Genomic DNA, 15,699 nt, shown 5'->3' on the forward strand with positions numbered 1-15,699 from the left:
AACGAAAGCCACAGCCAAGCTCCAGGGCCCCTGCCCACAAAGCCCCTTCCCCACGCCTCCCTCAAGGGACCCCATCCCTTGTAACCCTCCTGGTGAATCAAAAAGCCCTCTCCCTGGCCTTAGCCAGCTGCTCGGTCTGCCAGGAATCCTTCCTCTCTCTGCCTAACAAAATTATCTGCAGCCCAGTCACTACCTCCTCCAGTCTCCTGGATATTCAGCTGTATTAGTGCTCCCTAGCCCTGGTCTTGGCCTACACCGCATTTACCCACCAGGGACTTGCTCTCCTGGACTGCATGGCCTGGTTTTGTTTGGACATAAGCCAGACTGTGGACCCACATGGCCAAACCCACTGACCTCCTCCACAGGAACTTCCACAGGCTCAGGCAGGATGGGAGGACCCCAGGGCTCTGGGCCATGGCTCAGGTCCACGCAGGTTCCTCACCCAGGCCCCTGAGGTTATGACTCACCAGCTGCCTGGATGGTCCTTCACAAGTCTGGGCGTGAGCTCCGTTGTAGAAGGCCTGGGACCCTCGATGGCCAACGTCTCGTAGGTTCAGCCACCGTGGCAGGGTCAGTCTTTCCCCCTCGCGAAGCACCTTTCTCATCCCGGCAGAACACCTCACTGGGCAGAGGGGCTCACTGTGAGGAAGCAGGTGGGTATGGACTCAGCTAGACCATCCCCTACACTGCCCCATACAGGGAGAACGGAGGCAAAGCAGGGGCATGCACCTGTCCACAGGTGGGGTGGCCCCGTCACTCAGCGCTCATCCTCCAGTTGTACTTCCAGGAGCCTCCTAGTGTCCCCTTACCACTCAGAACCACATGGCCAGCCACAGTGGCCACTGGGACCCCAGGCCTGAGAATGTGTCCCCACACGTGGTGGGTAAGGGCTGCATCCTCCTCAGCCATTACAGGCGGGTCCTTGAAGGCAGAGGCCACTCCACTGCTGCTAGGGGCCTGGCAGGGTCCTGGGCTGTGCCTGCACCTGCCTGTGTCAGGGGGGCCGCCACCCAAACCATACCCACAAGACAGGCTGCTGCTCGATGACGGTCGCTATGTTTTCAGGGCTGCTGCCAAGCCCTTGCCCACGGGGAAGCCCTGGCGGGCCAGCTGGATACTGGGCTGGAAGAGGCGAGCCCAGGGTAGCCGCCCATGCCGCTGGTGAGCCAGCTCATAGCCTCGGATCTCCCCGGGCACCGCCACTGACAGCCCCCCTGGGGAGAGAGAGCCACAGTTAGCGACCGGGAGTGGGGAACATCGGAATCTCTCGCAGGCACATTCCCTGACTCGTTTTACAGATGGGTCAATGAGGCTTAGGACGAAAGATATTTTTTCTTTCTTTTTTGAGATGGAGTCTTGCCATCTTTCCCAGCCTGGTCTCAAACTCCTGGACTCAAGTAATTCTCCCACCTCAGCCTCCTGAGCAGCTGAGATTTCAGGAGTGAACCACCACACCCAGCAGAAGGGGATGTTTAAGGTCATATCTGGGCTCAGCAGGCAGGAGTGTACATGGACCAGGGATGTCTGAGGAGGGCACAGGAGGGGAAGCAGTAGCATACAGCTGGGTTTTGCTGTCGCAGGATGAGGTTTCTGTCTGTGCACGTGCTTGCATGTCTAAAATCCTGTGCCAGGCCAGATCCCCTCCCATCTCACTGACCACAAGCCCTTATCCTGTAACACTCGTGGGCTCCACCAGAATGTGCCAAAGCAAGAACAGGTCCTGCCCAACCCAGGTCAAGCACAGGCCACCCTCAAGAATCAGCCAGCCCCAAGAAAGGGCTCCCTTCCACTTTTCAACTGCCCTAGAGGCAAGACCTGAGCCTTAACCTCCCCGTCCTGTCCCCTCTCCCAGCCTCAGTTTCCCCATCCAACTATAAGGGTTTTTTGTTTGTTTTGAGACAGGGTCTCACTCTGTTGCCCCAGCTGGAGTGGAGTGGTGCAATCATGGCTCACTGCAGCCTTGGCTTTCCAGGCTCAAACGATCCTCCCACCTCAGCCTCAGAAGTACCTGAGACTATAGACACACCCCACCACATGTGGCTTTTTTTTTTTTTTGGAGATGGAGTTTCACTCTTGTTGCCCAGGCTGGAGTGCAATGGCACAATCTTGGCTCACTCCAACCTCCGCCTCCCGAGTTCAAATAATTCTCCTGCCTCAGCCTCCCAAGTAGCTAGGATTACAGGCATGCACCACCATGCCTTGCTAATTTTTGTAATTTTAGTAGAGACAGGTTTCACCAGGTTTGTCAGGCTGGTCCTGAATTCCTAACATCAGGTGATCCATCCCGCTCAGCCTCTCAAAGTTCTGTGATTACAGGTGTGAGCCACCACACCAAGCCTAATTTTTTAGTTTTTTATTTTTGTAGAGACAGGGGTCTTGCTATGTTGCCAAGGCTGGTCTCAAACTCCTGGCCTCAAGTGATCCTCCCACCTCAGCCTCCCAACATGCTGGGATTACAGGTGCACCCAGCCTATAAGGGGTTTTGCCTTTCAGTTCTGACTTTCGAGGAGGTCACTGGAAACAGACCCCTGGGCCTGCTTCCCCCATGAGCCTCACTGACCACATGTACACTATAGACACCGACCCTCTGCCCAGAAAGATACAACTGTGGCCTCTGCCCCCAGGTATTTTCCTGCTCTTGCCAGAGATGACAGGGGCCATTTGGCTACTCCCAGGCTTGGTGGCTGTGGCTCTAGAACTGCCTCTCCCACCCTGAAGCTTGGCACAAGTTTCCAAGAGCCGGTGGTTTCATTTCTTAGAAGCTGCATATACATCCTGGAAGTTCTCATACCCAGCACACGATTCCTTCCCCCTTGCAGTTAGACAGAACTTCTTTTCTTTTTCTTTTTTCTTTTTTTTTTTTTTGAGACGGAGTCTTGCTGTGTGTCCCAGACTGGAGTTCAGTGGCATGATCTCAGCTCACTGCAACCTCCGCCTCCTGGGTTCAAGTGACTCTCCTGCCTCAGCCTCCCAAGTAGCTGGGATTACAGGCACATGCCAGCACGTCAGGCTAATTTTTGTATTTTTAGTAGAGATGCGGTTCCACCAGGTTGGCAAGGCTGGTTTCAAACTCCTGACCTCAGGTAATCCACCCACCTCAGCTTTCCAAGGTGTTGGGATGACAGGCATGAGCCACCGCACTGCAGGCCCAGTCAAGACAGCAGTTCTAATGTTTGACAGCAGACCAGGGTGACAATGGTTAGCAACAGTATTTTGTATATTTCAAAGTACTGTAAGAGAAGACTATGGTGCTAGCAAACAGGAATGAAAAATACTCAAGGTGAAGGAGACCCTAAATACCCTGCCTTGATCATCATACACTCTATGCATGTAACAAGCACTCACATGTACCCATAAGTATAGAAAATACCATGTATCAATATCAGAAAAAAATCTTCTCCTGACCTCACTCCAATCAGGCTGTCATGCCACCACACTTGCCAAGCTCTCCAGCGACCCCCACACTGCCAGACCCAGTCCCCCCTCTCAGCTTTACTGGGCTCATCACTTTCCCTGATAGCCACCCCTGCATCCCAGCACCTGGCTCCACCCGAGTGTCCCCTGCCTGCCATCCTAGCTCCTGCTCTGCCCTCTGTCTTTGCTCTCTCTCCTGGTGGTCTGCCTGACATCTGAGCTTCAGCCTCCATTTAAGCACTGACAATTCCCAAATTGACCTGCTGGCCTGGACTGCTCCTCTGATTGCCAGACACAAGTATCTACCTGCCTGCTCGAAGAAAGCATCTCAAACTTAAACGTGCCCAAAACCGAGCTCCTGAGTGTCCACTCAGACCTGCTTCCTGAGAACCCTGCCTGTCTCCACTAGGGTCACCCCATCCTTCCAGGTACAGACAAAGGATCTAGAGTCCTCGGGGACTCCCTACACCAGCATCACACCCAACCCATCCTCAAATCCACAGGCTCCACTTCCAAGTGTGTCTGTCCAGCGTCAGCCACTTCCCACCACCCTCTCCACGAATTATTGCAGTGACCTCCAGACAGGTCCCCATATGCTCCCTGTCCCTTACCTAGCAACCCAAGGGGTCCACAGGTCAGATGCATCCCCCTCCACTCACACACTCCACGGGTCCCCACTTCCTTCAGACGAGAGACAGAGGCTTCCCCATGACCTAAGAGATCCCACACAACCTGGACCGTTCCCCTCAGGTCACTTGCTGCAGCCTCCCCAGCTCCCCACAGGGCTCTGTCCCTGCCCATCACACCTGGATCACTTGGTCTTCCCCCAGACACCACACAGCTCCCCTGACCCCACCTCTGCCTCTGGGTCTTTGCTCAAATATCCCCTCCCTGACTAGGTCACCCTCCATAGAATCCCAGATTCTGAGGCCCCCTAGGTCTGTTTTTCCACAGCCCGTAGCACACCCACACCTGCCTAGTTTCTCCTTCCCACCTGGAATGTCACAGATTTCATCTGCCATCTTTGTTTTTCACCCCAGCTTCAGGAACAACACCTGATTCTTTAAGAGATGCTCAATACATTCTAGTTAAAGAAATAATTCCAAGCGTCCACAAGGTACTAAGCCTATGATTCCTGCATTCTCTTACCCTGAGCAACTTCATGTCTACAGATGCTGAGTTTCTCAATGAGTATTAAAAAAAATGAAAGATTGGTCGGTGCAGTAGCTCACACCTGTAATTCCAGCACTTTGGAAGGCCGAGGGGGGAGGATCATGAGGTCAGGAGTTCGAGACCAACTTGGGCAACATAGTGAAACCCCCTCTCTACTAAAAATAGAAAAAATTGGCCGGGCATGGTGGCGGGAACCTGTAATCCCAGCTACTTGGGAGGCTGAGGCAGGAGAATCACTTGAAACTGGGAGGCGGAGGTTGCAGTGAGCAGAGATTGTGCCACTGCACTCTAGTCTGGGCAACAGGAGTGAGACTCCATCTCAAAAAAAAAAAAAAAAAATCCAAGATTGGTATGTTGTAGAAGCTCCAAAGGCCCCACCCAGGATCCTACTGAGGTCTTAAGACTTGCTATGGTGAGTGGTGCCCTGACTCTCCCAAAATCTCCAGCTTTTTTTTTTTTTTTTTTTTTTTGAGACCGGCTTCGCTCTTGTTGCCCAGGCTGGATACCAGTGGCATGATCTCGGCTCATGTAACCTCACTTTCCTGGTTCAAGATTTCCTGCTTAGACTCCTGGATAGCTGGGCTTACAGGGCCCCATGCCCCTGCGCTGGCTAATTATTATACTTTTAGTAGGGGACAGGGTTCACTATGTTGGCCAGGATGGGTCTTGATTCTGGACAGGTGTCCACCTGCCTCAGTCTCCCAAAGTGCTGGGATTTTACAAGTGTGAGCCTCCACACCCGGATTTTTTTTTTTTTTTTTTTTTTTTGACAGGGTTTGCTTTGTTTGCCCAGCTAGAGTGGGCCAGTGGTACAAGCGATGGCTTACTCGCAGCTCCGCCTCATGGGTCAAAGTGAGGCTCAAGTGATCTCCCACTCGGACCTGTCGCGCCAAGTGGGCTGGGAAAGGTAGACACACACCACCAACCTGGCGGAATTTTTTTTTTTTTCCATTTTTGTAGAGACAGGTCTTGCTACGGTTGCCAGGCTGGTCTCAGAACTCCTGCGGCTCTGCCAGTCCTCCTGACTTTGGGCTCCTTAAGTCGTAGGTTTAGGGTGAGTGTTTGAGACCACCCCATCTTCCAATTTTTAGCCTCCTTTGAGGATGGACAGTGGCTTCCTGGATGGACAGTGGCTTCCCCTCAGGTACCTGGGGAATTTGGGGGCCTCCTCTCCACTGAAGACCAGATTAGAAAAAGAGAGATTCCACCTCACACTCTAGAGCCCCATCCCCACAAATGAACAAATGAGTGAATGGGATGCCTGTTGAAAAGGCAGGGTAGAGACAGCTTGGACTCAATTTTAACTTCACAACCTCCCAGCTGTGTGACTTCAGCTGATTTTCATGACCTCTCTGCATCCGCACCCTGTAAAATGGGAACCCACATAGCATCCCCTACCCCAAAGGAGCAGGGAGGGGTGTGAGGGACTCATGGATGAAAAGCACAGAGCAGAGCGTGGGCCCCAGTGAGCCCTGGTCCATAAGGTCTGCTAGTGTAATAATTATTCTCTCCGTGTGCTGTACAGGGTGGCCCCAGAGGCCTTAGCAGAAATAACAGAAGCCCCCAGCCCTTTACCCTGGTGATGATGGTCCTGACCACTCATTGTGGGAGGGTGCTATGGGGCCAGGAAGGGATGGAGGTGCTAGAACTGCCCCTGGACCCTGACAGGGCCAGGATCCTGTGGGCAAGGCCCCTTCCCAGTGGCCCAGCCGGCTCTGCACCCACGCCCCAAGCTTGCAGGACAGCTTACCATTCTGGGACTGCTCTGAGCTGTTGAACATGCTGGCGAAGGCCAGCCTGGGGGCCACCTCGCGGGCGTTGATGACCTCAGCTTTTCCTAGAAGGAGAAGCAGGTAGGCAGGCAGACCCACCCAAACCCTTTATGCTGCATGAGCCTGGGGACCATCCAGCTGTGCCGCAGCCCAACCCACGCCCCCTGCCCCTCTCCCTCGCCTCTCCCAAGGCACTCACGCGTGGTGCTGTTGTAGATGGTGAGGAACAGGCCGCCCCCGATGCCCATGCTGTGGGCATTCATGAGCCCCATACACAACAGGGCTGCAATGGCTGCATCCACCGCAGAGCCCCCGTCCCGCAGTGCATCCCTGCCATGTGGCACATAAAGATGTGAGAACCTGCAGGCTTCCATCCTGGCCCTGCGTACACACCCTGCTGCCCACCTGCCTAACGGAGGATGGAAGAGAAGTCCATTCGAGTTTTGGGGTTTTGTTTTTAGTTCCTTCCTTCCTTCCTTCCTTCCTTCCTTCCTTCCTTCCTTCCTTCCTTCCTTTCTTTCTTTCTTTCTTTCTTTCTTTCTTTCTTTTTTTGAGGTGGAATCTTGCTCTGTTGCTAGGCCTGAGTGCAGTGGCACTATCTCAGCTCACTGCAACCTCTGCCTCCTGGGTTCAAGCCATTCTCCTGCCTCAGCCTCCCGAGTAGCTGGGACTACAGGCACATGCCACCTCGCCTGGCCAATTTTTAGGAGAGATGGGGTTTCACTATGTTGGCCAGGATGGTCTCCATCTCTTGAGCTCATGATCCGCCCACCTTGTCCTTTTTTTTTTTTTTTTTTTTTTTTTGAGACAAAGTCTCTCTTTGTTGCTCAGGCTGGAGTGCAGTGGTGTGATCTCAGATCACTGCAGCCTCAATCTCCTGGGCTCAATTGACCCTCCCACCTCAGCCTCCCAAGTAGCTGGGACTATAGGCACATGCCACCACGCCCGGCTAATTTTGTTTGTTTGTGTGTTTTGTAAAGATCGGATTTTGCCATGTTGCCCAGGCTGGTCAAGAACTCCTGGGTTCAAGTAATCCACCGACCTTGGCCTCCCAAAGTGCTGGTATTACAGGTGTGAGCCACTGTGCCTGGCCTTTGTTTTATAAGACAGAGTCTCACTTTGTCACCCAGGATGAAGTGCAGTGGCATGGTCATGGCTCAATGCAGCCTTGACCTCCTGGGCTCAAGTAATCCTCCCACTTCAGTCTCCTGAGTAGCTGGAACTACAGGTAAGAACCACCATGCCTGGCAATTTTTTGTCTTTTTGTAGAGATAGGGTCTTTCTATGTTGCCCAGGCTGGTCTTGAACTCATGGTCTAAAGCAATCCTATCGCCTCAACCTCCCAAAGTGCTGGGATTACAGTTTCCTCTTTCTTTTTCTTTTTTTTTCTAAGATGGAGTTTCACTCAGTCACCCAGGCTGGAGTGCAGTGGTGTGACCTTAGCTCACTGCAACCTCCGCCTCCTGGGTTCAAGCAATTCTCCTGCCTCAGCCTCCTGAGTAGCTGGGATTACAGGTGAATTCCACCACGCCCAGCTAACTTTTTTGTATTTTTAATAGGGACAGAGTTTCACCATGTTGGCCAGGCTGGTCTCGAACTCCTGACCTTGGGTGGTCTGCCCACCTCAGCCTCCCAAAGTGCTGGGATTACAGGTGTGAACCACCTCGCCCAGATAGTTTCCTCTTTTTCAAGCAAACAAATGTACATGACTTTTATAATTGGGACAAAAAGGGAAATTGCTATATTTTATTAATAACGTTTTTTGTTTTTTTGTTTTGTTTTCTTTTCTTTTCTTTTCCGGCTAGAGATGGTGGCTTACACCTGTAATCTCAGCACATTGGGATGCCAAGGTGGAGGATCACTTGAGGCCAGGAGTTCAAGACCAGCCTGTGCGATATAGTTAGACCTCATCTCTACAAAACAGTCTTTTTTAATTAGTCAAGTATGATGCACGCCTGTAGTTCTAGTGACTCAGGAGGCTGAGGTGGAAAGATGGCTTAAGCCCAAGAGTTCAAGGCTGCAGTGAGCTATGATCATGCCACTGCACTCCAGTCTGGGTGACAGAACAAGACCCTCTCTCAAAATATCAAAAACAAGATTTTTTCTGTTTAAGTCTTTAGGAGGGAACTGATCTTTGTATATAACATGAGATAGGAGTCTAAAATAGAATGAAACAGTAGAGGCCAGGCACCATGGCTCACAGCTATAATCCCAGTACTTTAGGAATCTGAGGCGGGGGATCACTTAAACCTAAGAGTTTGAACTGCAGTGGGCGATGATCACTCCCCTACACTCCAGCCTGGGTGACAGAGTAAGACTCCACCTTAAAAAAAAAAATAAGCCAGGCGTGGTGGCTCACACCTGTAATCCCAACACTTTGGGAGGCCCAAGTGGGTGGATCACCTGAGGTCAGGAGTTCGAGACCAGCCTGACCAAAATGGTGAAATCCCGTCTCTACTAAAAACACCATAATTAGGCCGGGTGTGGTGGCTCATGCCTGTAATCCCAACACTTTGAGAGGCAGAGGCAGGTGGATCATGAGGTCAGGAGTTCAAGACCAGCCTGGCCAACATAGTGAAATCCTGTCTCTACTAAAAATACAAAAATTAGCCGGGCATGGTGGCACAAGCCTGTAGTCCCAGCTACTGTGCAGGCTGAGGCAGGAGAATCACTTGAACCCGGGAGGTGGAGGTTGCAGTAAACTGAGATCGCACCACTGCCCTCCAGCCTGGGTGACAGAGTGAGACTCTGTCTCGGAAAAAGAAACACACACACACACACACACACACACACACACACAAATTAGCTAGGTGTGGTGGCACATGCCTGTAATCCCAGCTACTTGGGAGGCTTAGGCATGAGAATCACTTGAACTTGGGAGGCAGAGGTTGCAGTTAAGTGAGATTACACCACTGCACTCCAGCCTGGTGACAGAGCGAGACTCCATCTCTAAATAAATAGATATATGAAGAAATAAGTAAAAATAACAACCAAACAATAAAACAGTGGAGTTTATTCCAAAGAGAAAGAGACTCTTAGAACTGAGAAAAGGGGCCCTGTTTGGCTCTAGGACACCCAAACCCTGCTCTCAGAGTCACCGTCCCCTTACTAGAGGCTACTGAGAGAGTCCAAACAAAGCTTACATGTGGGGAAACTGAGTCTCAGAGGGGTGAAGGTATTGCTCAGTTCCACTTGCCCAGTTTTCATGGTCCATGCCCCCATGCCCTGCCCCACTCACCTCCCAATCTCCGAGCACTGCTTGGCATCTGCAGCCACGGCAGCCCTAGTGTACACATGGTTGTCAGGTTCCTTGGAGGCCGAGGGCAGCCAGAGACAGAGGCCAACAATGACCAGCACCAGGACCACGGCCAGCAGGCCCAGCACCACTAACCTCTTCTTCATGGCTCTGCTGCACCCACAGGGTAAGGAGCAGGGTCAGGTCCAGCCTCAGATATTCCCTGGTCCCTCCCCAAAAGGGCACAGTCGAAAGTCAGGCCTCATAAACACAAGCCCTGTGTCTCCTTCCCACTTCCCAGAACTCGTGCAGGCTGTCCGGCCCCTAGACCTTTGCCCAGGCCATGCACTCTGTCAGAAGCTCTGGGCCTCATCTCTGCCCTCCCAAATCCTCCCTGCTTATCTTCAGAGTCCATCCTGGTAAGAACCCCATCTCCAGCAGGGGCCCTTCCTGGGAGCCCCCATATTTCCACACCTCTCTTTCTGCAGGGCCTTGCCTACCTTCTCACAGTGGCTGAGCCTCCACTGCTTAGGGAGAAGCTCTGGTAGGGATGGGCCTGGCCTGGTTTCTCTTGTGTCCCCCACCTCAGCCCAGAGTCTGGCACTGTCCAGGAGTCCCCTGAGGACCCTCCACCCCACCTGGAGCATGGGGTTTAGCTTCCATAGTGCCCACAATCAGAGCACCCCACAGATTCACTGCCATGGAGCCAGGACTTACTGTCCAGCAGCAGACGGGGGCACCAAGCCTTGCCTCAGGTGTTGGCCACAAAAGATGGGAGGATTTGGTGGAAACAGCTGAGGAAATAACCAGGGTCTCCCTCACACTCTGCAGGAGCATGTAGCCACAGAATCTTCTTCAGAGACTCTCTGGTCAGGCAGCCTTCTCATTATCCTAAAGGTCAAGAAGGTTACCTGAAGCGCGCGTAGCCCAGTCCTTTCTGGGGGACTCCGTGTGACCTCCCTCTGCCTCTAGCTGATTTCTCTGGTCTCCAGTTGAACTCTGGAGGCAAAGAGGCTGTCAGTAACACATTTGTTTCCATGAATTCTCTCAGCATATCTCCCAGGCATAGCTTAAAGAGGGTTTTGCACAGAGCGGGGCATGGAGGAGACAGGGCATTCCTGCGCAAGCCCAGGATGTGCATGTGGTAAGCATGGCAAAGGGGGCTCAGGGAGCATAACTACCCTGCCCTGCTCTGAGGCTGGACTTGCCACTCACCTGCCGTGGGGCCTCAGGCAAATCAATGAACTGTCCAATCTTGATGACGGCAGCACCTCACTTGCCTTGCTGCTGAGAGTGTTGTGAATAGAGTAGGTTAGACTGTGGGAAGGGCTTGGTGAATGGTGGCTGTGATTATTATCATGGCTGCATTGGGGACACCCCCAGGAGGCCTGAGTGGCACCGGTCTCTTGCTCACTGTATGTCCCCTGTGGACTCCCTTCCGGGCTGTGCAGTGAGGTGCAGCAGTGACCCTTGGGAAGTCTCATGGCTATGGCAGTAGGTGACAGGTATGACCCCAACAGCGAAGAGGGATGTGGTGACAGAGGTGGGGGCTCCGCCTCCCACACTCAGTTTCCCACAAAGTGCAGTGTCTGCCAGCAAGCCCCTCCAATGAGCCCCAAGCTGGGTTCCCCTCCACTCCACCCTGTCCCAGGGCAGAGCATCTGACCTCAGAGCCAGACACACTGTCCCAGAGGTGGTCTAGGAATGGAGCCCCTGTGCCCTCCCCACATATAAGGAACATCCAAATGCCATCATGGAAGGGTGGCCACCCCCCCAGGCTTGGCAGGCCTGGGCCCAATAGTGTGAAACATTTGACCACCTCCCAGCCCTGAATGCAGACACCAAGAGCAGAGGGGACTGGGAGTAGTCGTGCAGCAGCGCACCACCCCACATCCCCAGCAGAATCCAAAGCAGCCCCTCATCCCCACCATGACCACCACAGCCTGAATCCAGGTGCCACTTGTTTCTGACCTGAACTCCCTCAGAGCCCCTGCCTGCACTCCCTCCAACATCACCTGCCCGTCAGTCTTTCAGAAAGCAGCTAGAGGGCTCTGTCTGTCCAGCTACAGAACAGGTCCTGCCTCCTCCCTGCCCCATGGGACAGCTAACACCCTTCACCAGGCCTGACAGCCCTCTTGCCACTCCAACACCCTGGGTTCCAGCAGGGAGTCTGAGACAGGGTTAAGGGTTCCTGATAGAAACACCGATTCCTGGAGGTCCAAGGAGACTCAGGAGCTGGACCAGCAAAGTGCAGCATCCATTATGGACACAGAACATTCCCATCACATGGCCCGATGCAAGGGCTCACGCCTATAATCCCAGCACTTTGGGAGGCAGAAGCAGGTGGATCACCTGAGGTGAAGAGTTTGAGACCAGCCTGGCCAACATGGTAAAACCCCCGTCTCCACTAAAAACACAAAAAATTAGCTGGGTATGGTGGCAGGTGCCTGTAATACCAGCTATTTGGGAGCTGAGGCAGGAGAATTGCTTGAACCCGGGGGGCGGAAGTTGCAGTGAGGCAAGATTGCACCACTGCACTCCAGCCTGGGCAACAACAGTGAAACTCCATCTCAAAAAAAAAGCAAAAAACAAAACAAAACAAACGGACATTTCCACCACATGTCATGGGGTAGGGGCCTGGCCTGGTCGGTGCCCCATCCTAGCATGACAACCCCCTGCACCAAGGAAGCTACCCAGTCCCGTCCACTGGGCCAGGTCATGCTGAGTGCCCTGGAAGGCATGGCCTCATCTCTCCCAGGCTCGGGGTCATGAGTTGAGCCCCCCCATCAGGGTCCCGGGGTGGCCCAACCATGACCCAGTCTCCCCTGTCTGTTAATCTGTCTACCCAAAGGCCCAAGTAGGCTCCTGGAGGAGCAGGGGACACCCAGCCGGGTTCAGACTGCCAGGAAGCATGGGGAGGGGAGTAGGCAGTGCTGGGCCCTGTCACTTCCTCCCAGGGCAGGTTAGCAAGGGAGGTTGGGCCCAGCCTCCCACATGCAGATGTCCCCAGCTCGGAGGAAGACACCCTGCTGAGGCCCTGGGCTTCCATTTCCCATCCCTCCACCCTCAAGACTCACTGAAAGAATGTCCAAGCCCAGAGGGCTGGCTGTCACCCAAACAGTGTGAGAGCTGCACACCCTAGGGGAAACTGAGGCTAGAAAGTAGGTCAGTTGCCATGGTTGGCCGCAAACCCAGATCCCCTTCCTTGTGACCCTGATGGGCTTACCTGAGGCTTGGGGACAGTGGGGACCCAGGAGAGCACCTCTTCCTCAGAAGACAGTTCTGGGCTGCACCCGCTGGGGAGGAAGAAACAGACTTGTCTGCCTGGGAAAGTCCCGGCCACAGAACTGGCTGGGCCCCCCCACTCTCCAGAGTGGCTCAGAGCCACGCCTGCGGCCCCCTGCCGTGCTCCTCAGGGAGCCTCTGAATTGGGACTGGGATCTGGGGGTGGCCACCTCCGAGGAGGAGCAGAGGCAGGGAAGGAGCAGGAGCAGCTGGAGGACCCATGAGCTTACCTAGTACAAGAGACCAGCCAGGGGGTGCCCATCAGCCCCAGCAGACAGTGGGAGGCATCTGCACAGGGTGCAGGACAGGCAGGCCTCTCACAGAGGTCCAGCCTGGCTGGGAGGATGGGGAAGCTGACGTCACAGCAGCAAGGAGGCGCACAGTGACTTGGCACGGTGACTCGGCCTGTCACCATGTGACTAAAGTTCACGCAGCCCTGGGAGGGCCCTGGGTGCCAGGTGCTGTGACCCAGGGAAAGGGTTTCCTTCCAGATTCAGTTCCCTCCAAAGGGCGCTGTCTGCCCACGAGCCCCTCCAGCCAGCCCCAGGCTGGGTCCCCCTCTGGCTCTCCCTGTCCCTATTCAGAACATCTGAACTCACAGCCAGTGTCCCAGAGATGGCTCTGGAGGCAATGGAGTAGTGGTGCCCCTGGCACCAGACCAGAACCCAGCCTAAGAGGCCTCACCATACCCTGATGTCAATGCTAAAGGTGTGTTCCGGGAACATGGCCTGGGGCCCTGAGTGCAGACCGGTTCTCCTGCCCATCCAGAAACATTAGCACTCCAGGCCCAAGGAACCACCTGAACAGCCCAGAAAGGCAGGGCCGAGAGAGGGCCTGAGCTGGCCCAAGCTCACACAGCCCAGCAGCACAGGCTTGGCCACTTGGTAACTGCCCCAAGTTATTGCATGTCCCTGACCAGCCCACCAAGAACTCTGAGCCAGGAACAGCTGTGGGCTCAGCCCAGGGGACATTGGACACTGCTGCCCATTCCCCTGTGGCCCTCATCTGCCAAGGATATGGGCCAGAGGCTCCACGAGTCATGGCTCCCTTCCCTGCTCCTGGGCCTGCTGTACCTACAGTGTCGGAGAGCCCCTGCAGCCTCCACCTGGGGTCTATTCTGTGCCCATAACGCCTACCCCACAATCATTCTTCCAGGCTGCCCCAGCTGACAGAAAGGGACACGAAGGCTGACCCAATATTGCTGCCTGCCTGGGTCACATAGGCCTGTCCTGTCACCCACTGTTCTCAAATGGGCTCTGGACAGAACCCACCAGACACACAACTGAGAGATCCTCAATAGCCCTAGGGTGGAGGTGCCATGACCAAGCCCTTTCCCTGGCTGTTCCTCCCCCTGAAGATCAGGGTGACTGGGAAGATGACAGGGCAGGAACCAAGGCCCCATGACCTGTCCCTGAAGGCTAGACAGCAGACAGGAACCTCAGGGGATTTGGCCCTGCTAAGTGGCTGCATTCCACGGCAGTCAGCTGGGAGGGGTCTAACGTGGAGAGTCACAGGGCTCCGTCCTCTGCCCTGGCCTGCTCAGCAGTTTCCTCTATGCCTGAGAGCATATGAGACATGCAGGATTCACAGCAGCAGGTGGGCAGGAAGAATGTCTGAGTGGGCAAATGATAGCCCAGACCCCCGCAGCTGACCCCAAAAGGAAAACCCTGGGCTGGGGAAAGTAGGGAGACAGAGAGCTGCCTGCGATGGGGCACAGAAGAAGCCTGGCAGCAGGTGAGGGTTCCAAAGTGGGGAGACAGGAAGGGAGGCACTTTCTCAAAGGTCATGTCAACAGAGGTAAGGCCTACAGAATGAAGGAGGTTTTTCCTCACATGCTGAGTGTGTCCCATTCTGTCCCAGTCAGCCTTCTACCCCTTGAATGCAGATAGGGCACCTCCAGGAAAGTGGGTCTGGGGAAGCCATGTCACCCAAGGAAAGACTGCAGAGGCTGGCCTAGAAGTCTTCTCCAGACCCCACAGCTCTTGTCCTGGGCACATAAGGTAGTGAGTTTCCTGTCCCCAGAAATGTGCAAGCCTCACTCACCCAGAGACACTGACTCTGGTGTCAGTACCACACACTTCCAACACACGTGCAACCACGTGCACACACAGACACAACTGAGCCTAATCTAGGCTGAGCTGAGCAGCTTCCCAGGATGCAGCAGAGAGAGGAGTATGAGGAAGAGGTAGACACGGCAGCCAGTCTCCAACCCAGCTTGATGGCTTTTTCACCACAACCCTAGAGCCACAAGGGTGAAACTGGAGCACAGCCCCAACCCCATTCACAGGCAGGAAACTGAAGCTTAGACAAAAGGGATTTACCGAGGTCAGCTGGCCCCAGGAGGTCTGCAGACCTGCAGGTAAGCCCAGGACCCACCCACGCCTTACACTGACAGCCCTGAACATGGAGTCACTATCCCTGGGTATGAGAACGCACAGATGTCTGAGGCTTCCCCAGGCCTGTCTACACCCCTGGACTGGATGCTTACCACCCAGACCTGGAGTTGGAATCCGTCTCTCACAGTTTCCACCCTTGCGGCACAGAGTTGACAATTAGAAAAAACACCTCTTCAGTAAGATTTAATAACCCCTACCTGCTGGAAACCTGTTGAAAGAACTATATATATCCCTATATATAGAGCTGAGACGTGGCAGGCACCCCCTGGAGTAGGGCAATGACCCCTCACACAACCCGCCCTGTCCCACCCCAATCCACAGCCACAAACAGAGCCCAGGAGTGGGACAAGCATGGCCCAAGGACACAGGGTCCCCCAACCCCATCACAGCTCTGGCTCTACTCCAGAGCTGACCCCCCACCCCC

General features: G+C 54.3%; 1 protein-coding gene across 1 annotated transcript in view; it reads right to left on the minus strand.

The window, feature by feature from the left end:
• Positions 1-1,021: 1,021 nt before the first annotated feature.
• Positions 1,022-15,699, minus strand: part of GGT1 (gamma-glutamyltransferase 1) — a gene marked incomplete at its 3' end in the record, with an annotated part of 15,331 nt that continues 653 nt past the window's right edge. Inside the window, 9 exon segments of the mRNA XM_017889735.1 lie at positions 1,022-1,065; positions 1,068-1,214; positions 6,338-6,424; positions 6,559-6,689; positions 9,598-9,765; positions 10,312-10,388; positions 10,506-10,593; positions 10,810-10,878; positions 12,821-12,890. Coding sequence (XP_017745224.1) covers positions 1,022-1,065; positions 1,068-1,214; positions 6,338-6,424; positions 6,559-6,689; positions 9,598-9,761 — 573 coding nt within the window.

This window comes from Rhinopithecus bieti, unplaced genomic scaffold (assembly GCF_001698545.2).
Source record: "Rhinopithecus bieti isolate Rb0 unplaced genomic scaffold, ASM169854v2 scaffold_19723, whole genome shotgun sequence".
Classification (NCBI taxonomy): domain Eukaryota; kingdom Metazoa; phylum Chordata; class Mammalia; order Primates; family Cercopithecidae; genus Rhinopithecus; species Rhinopithecus bieti.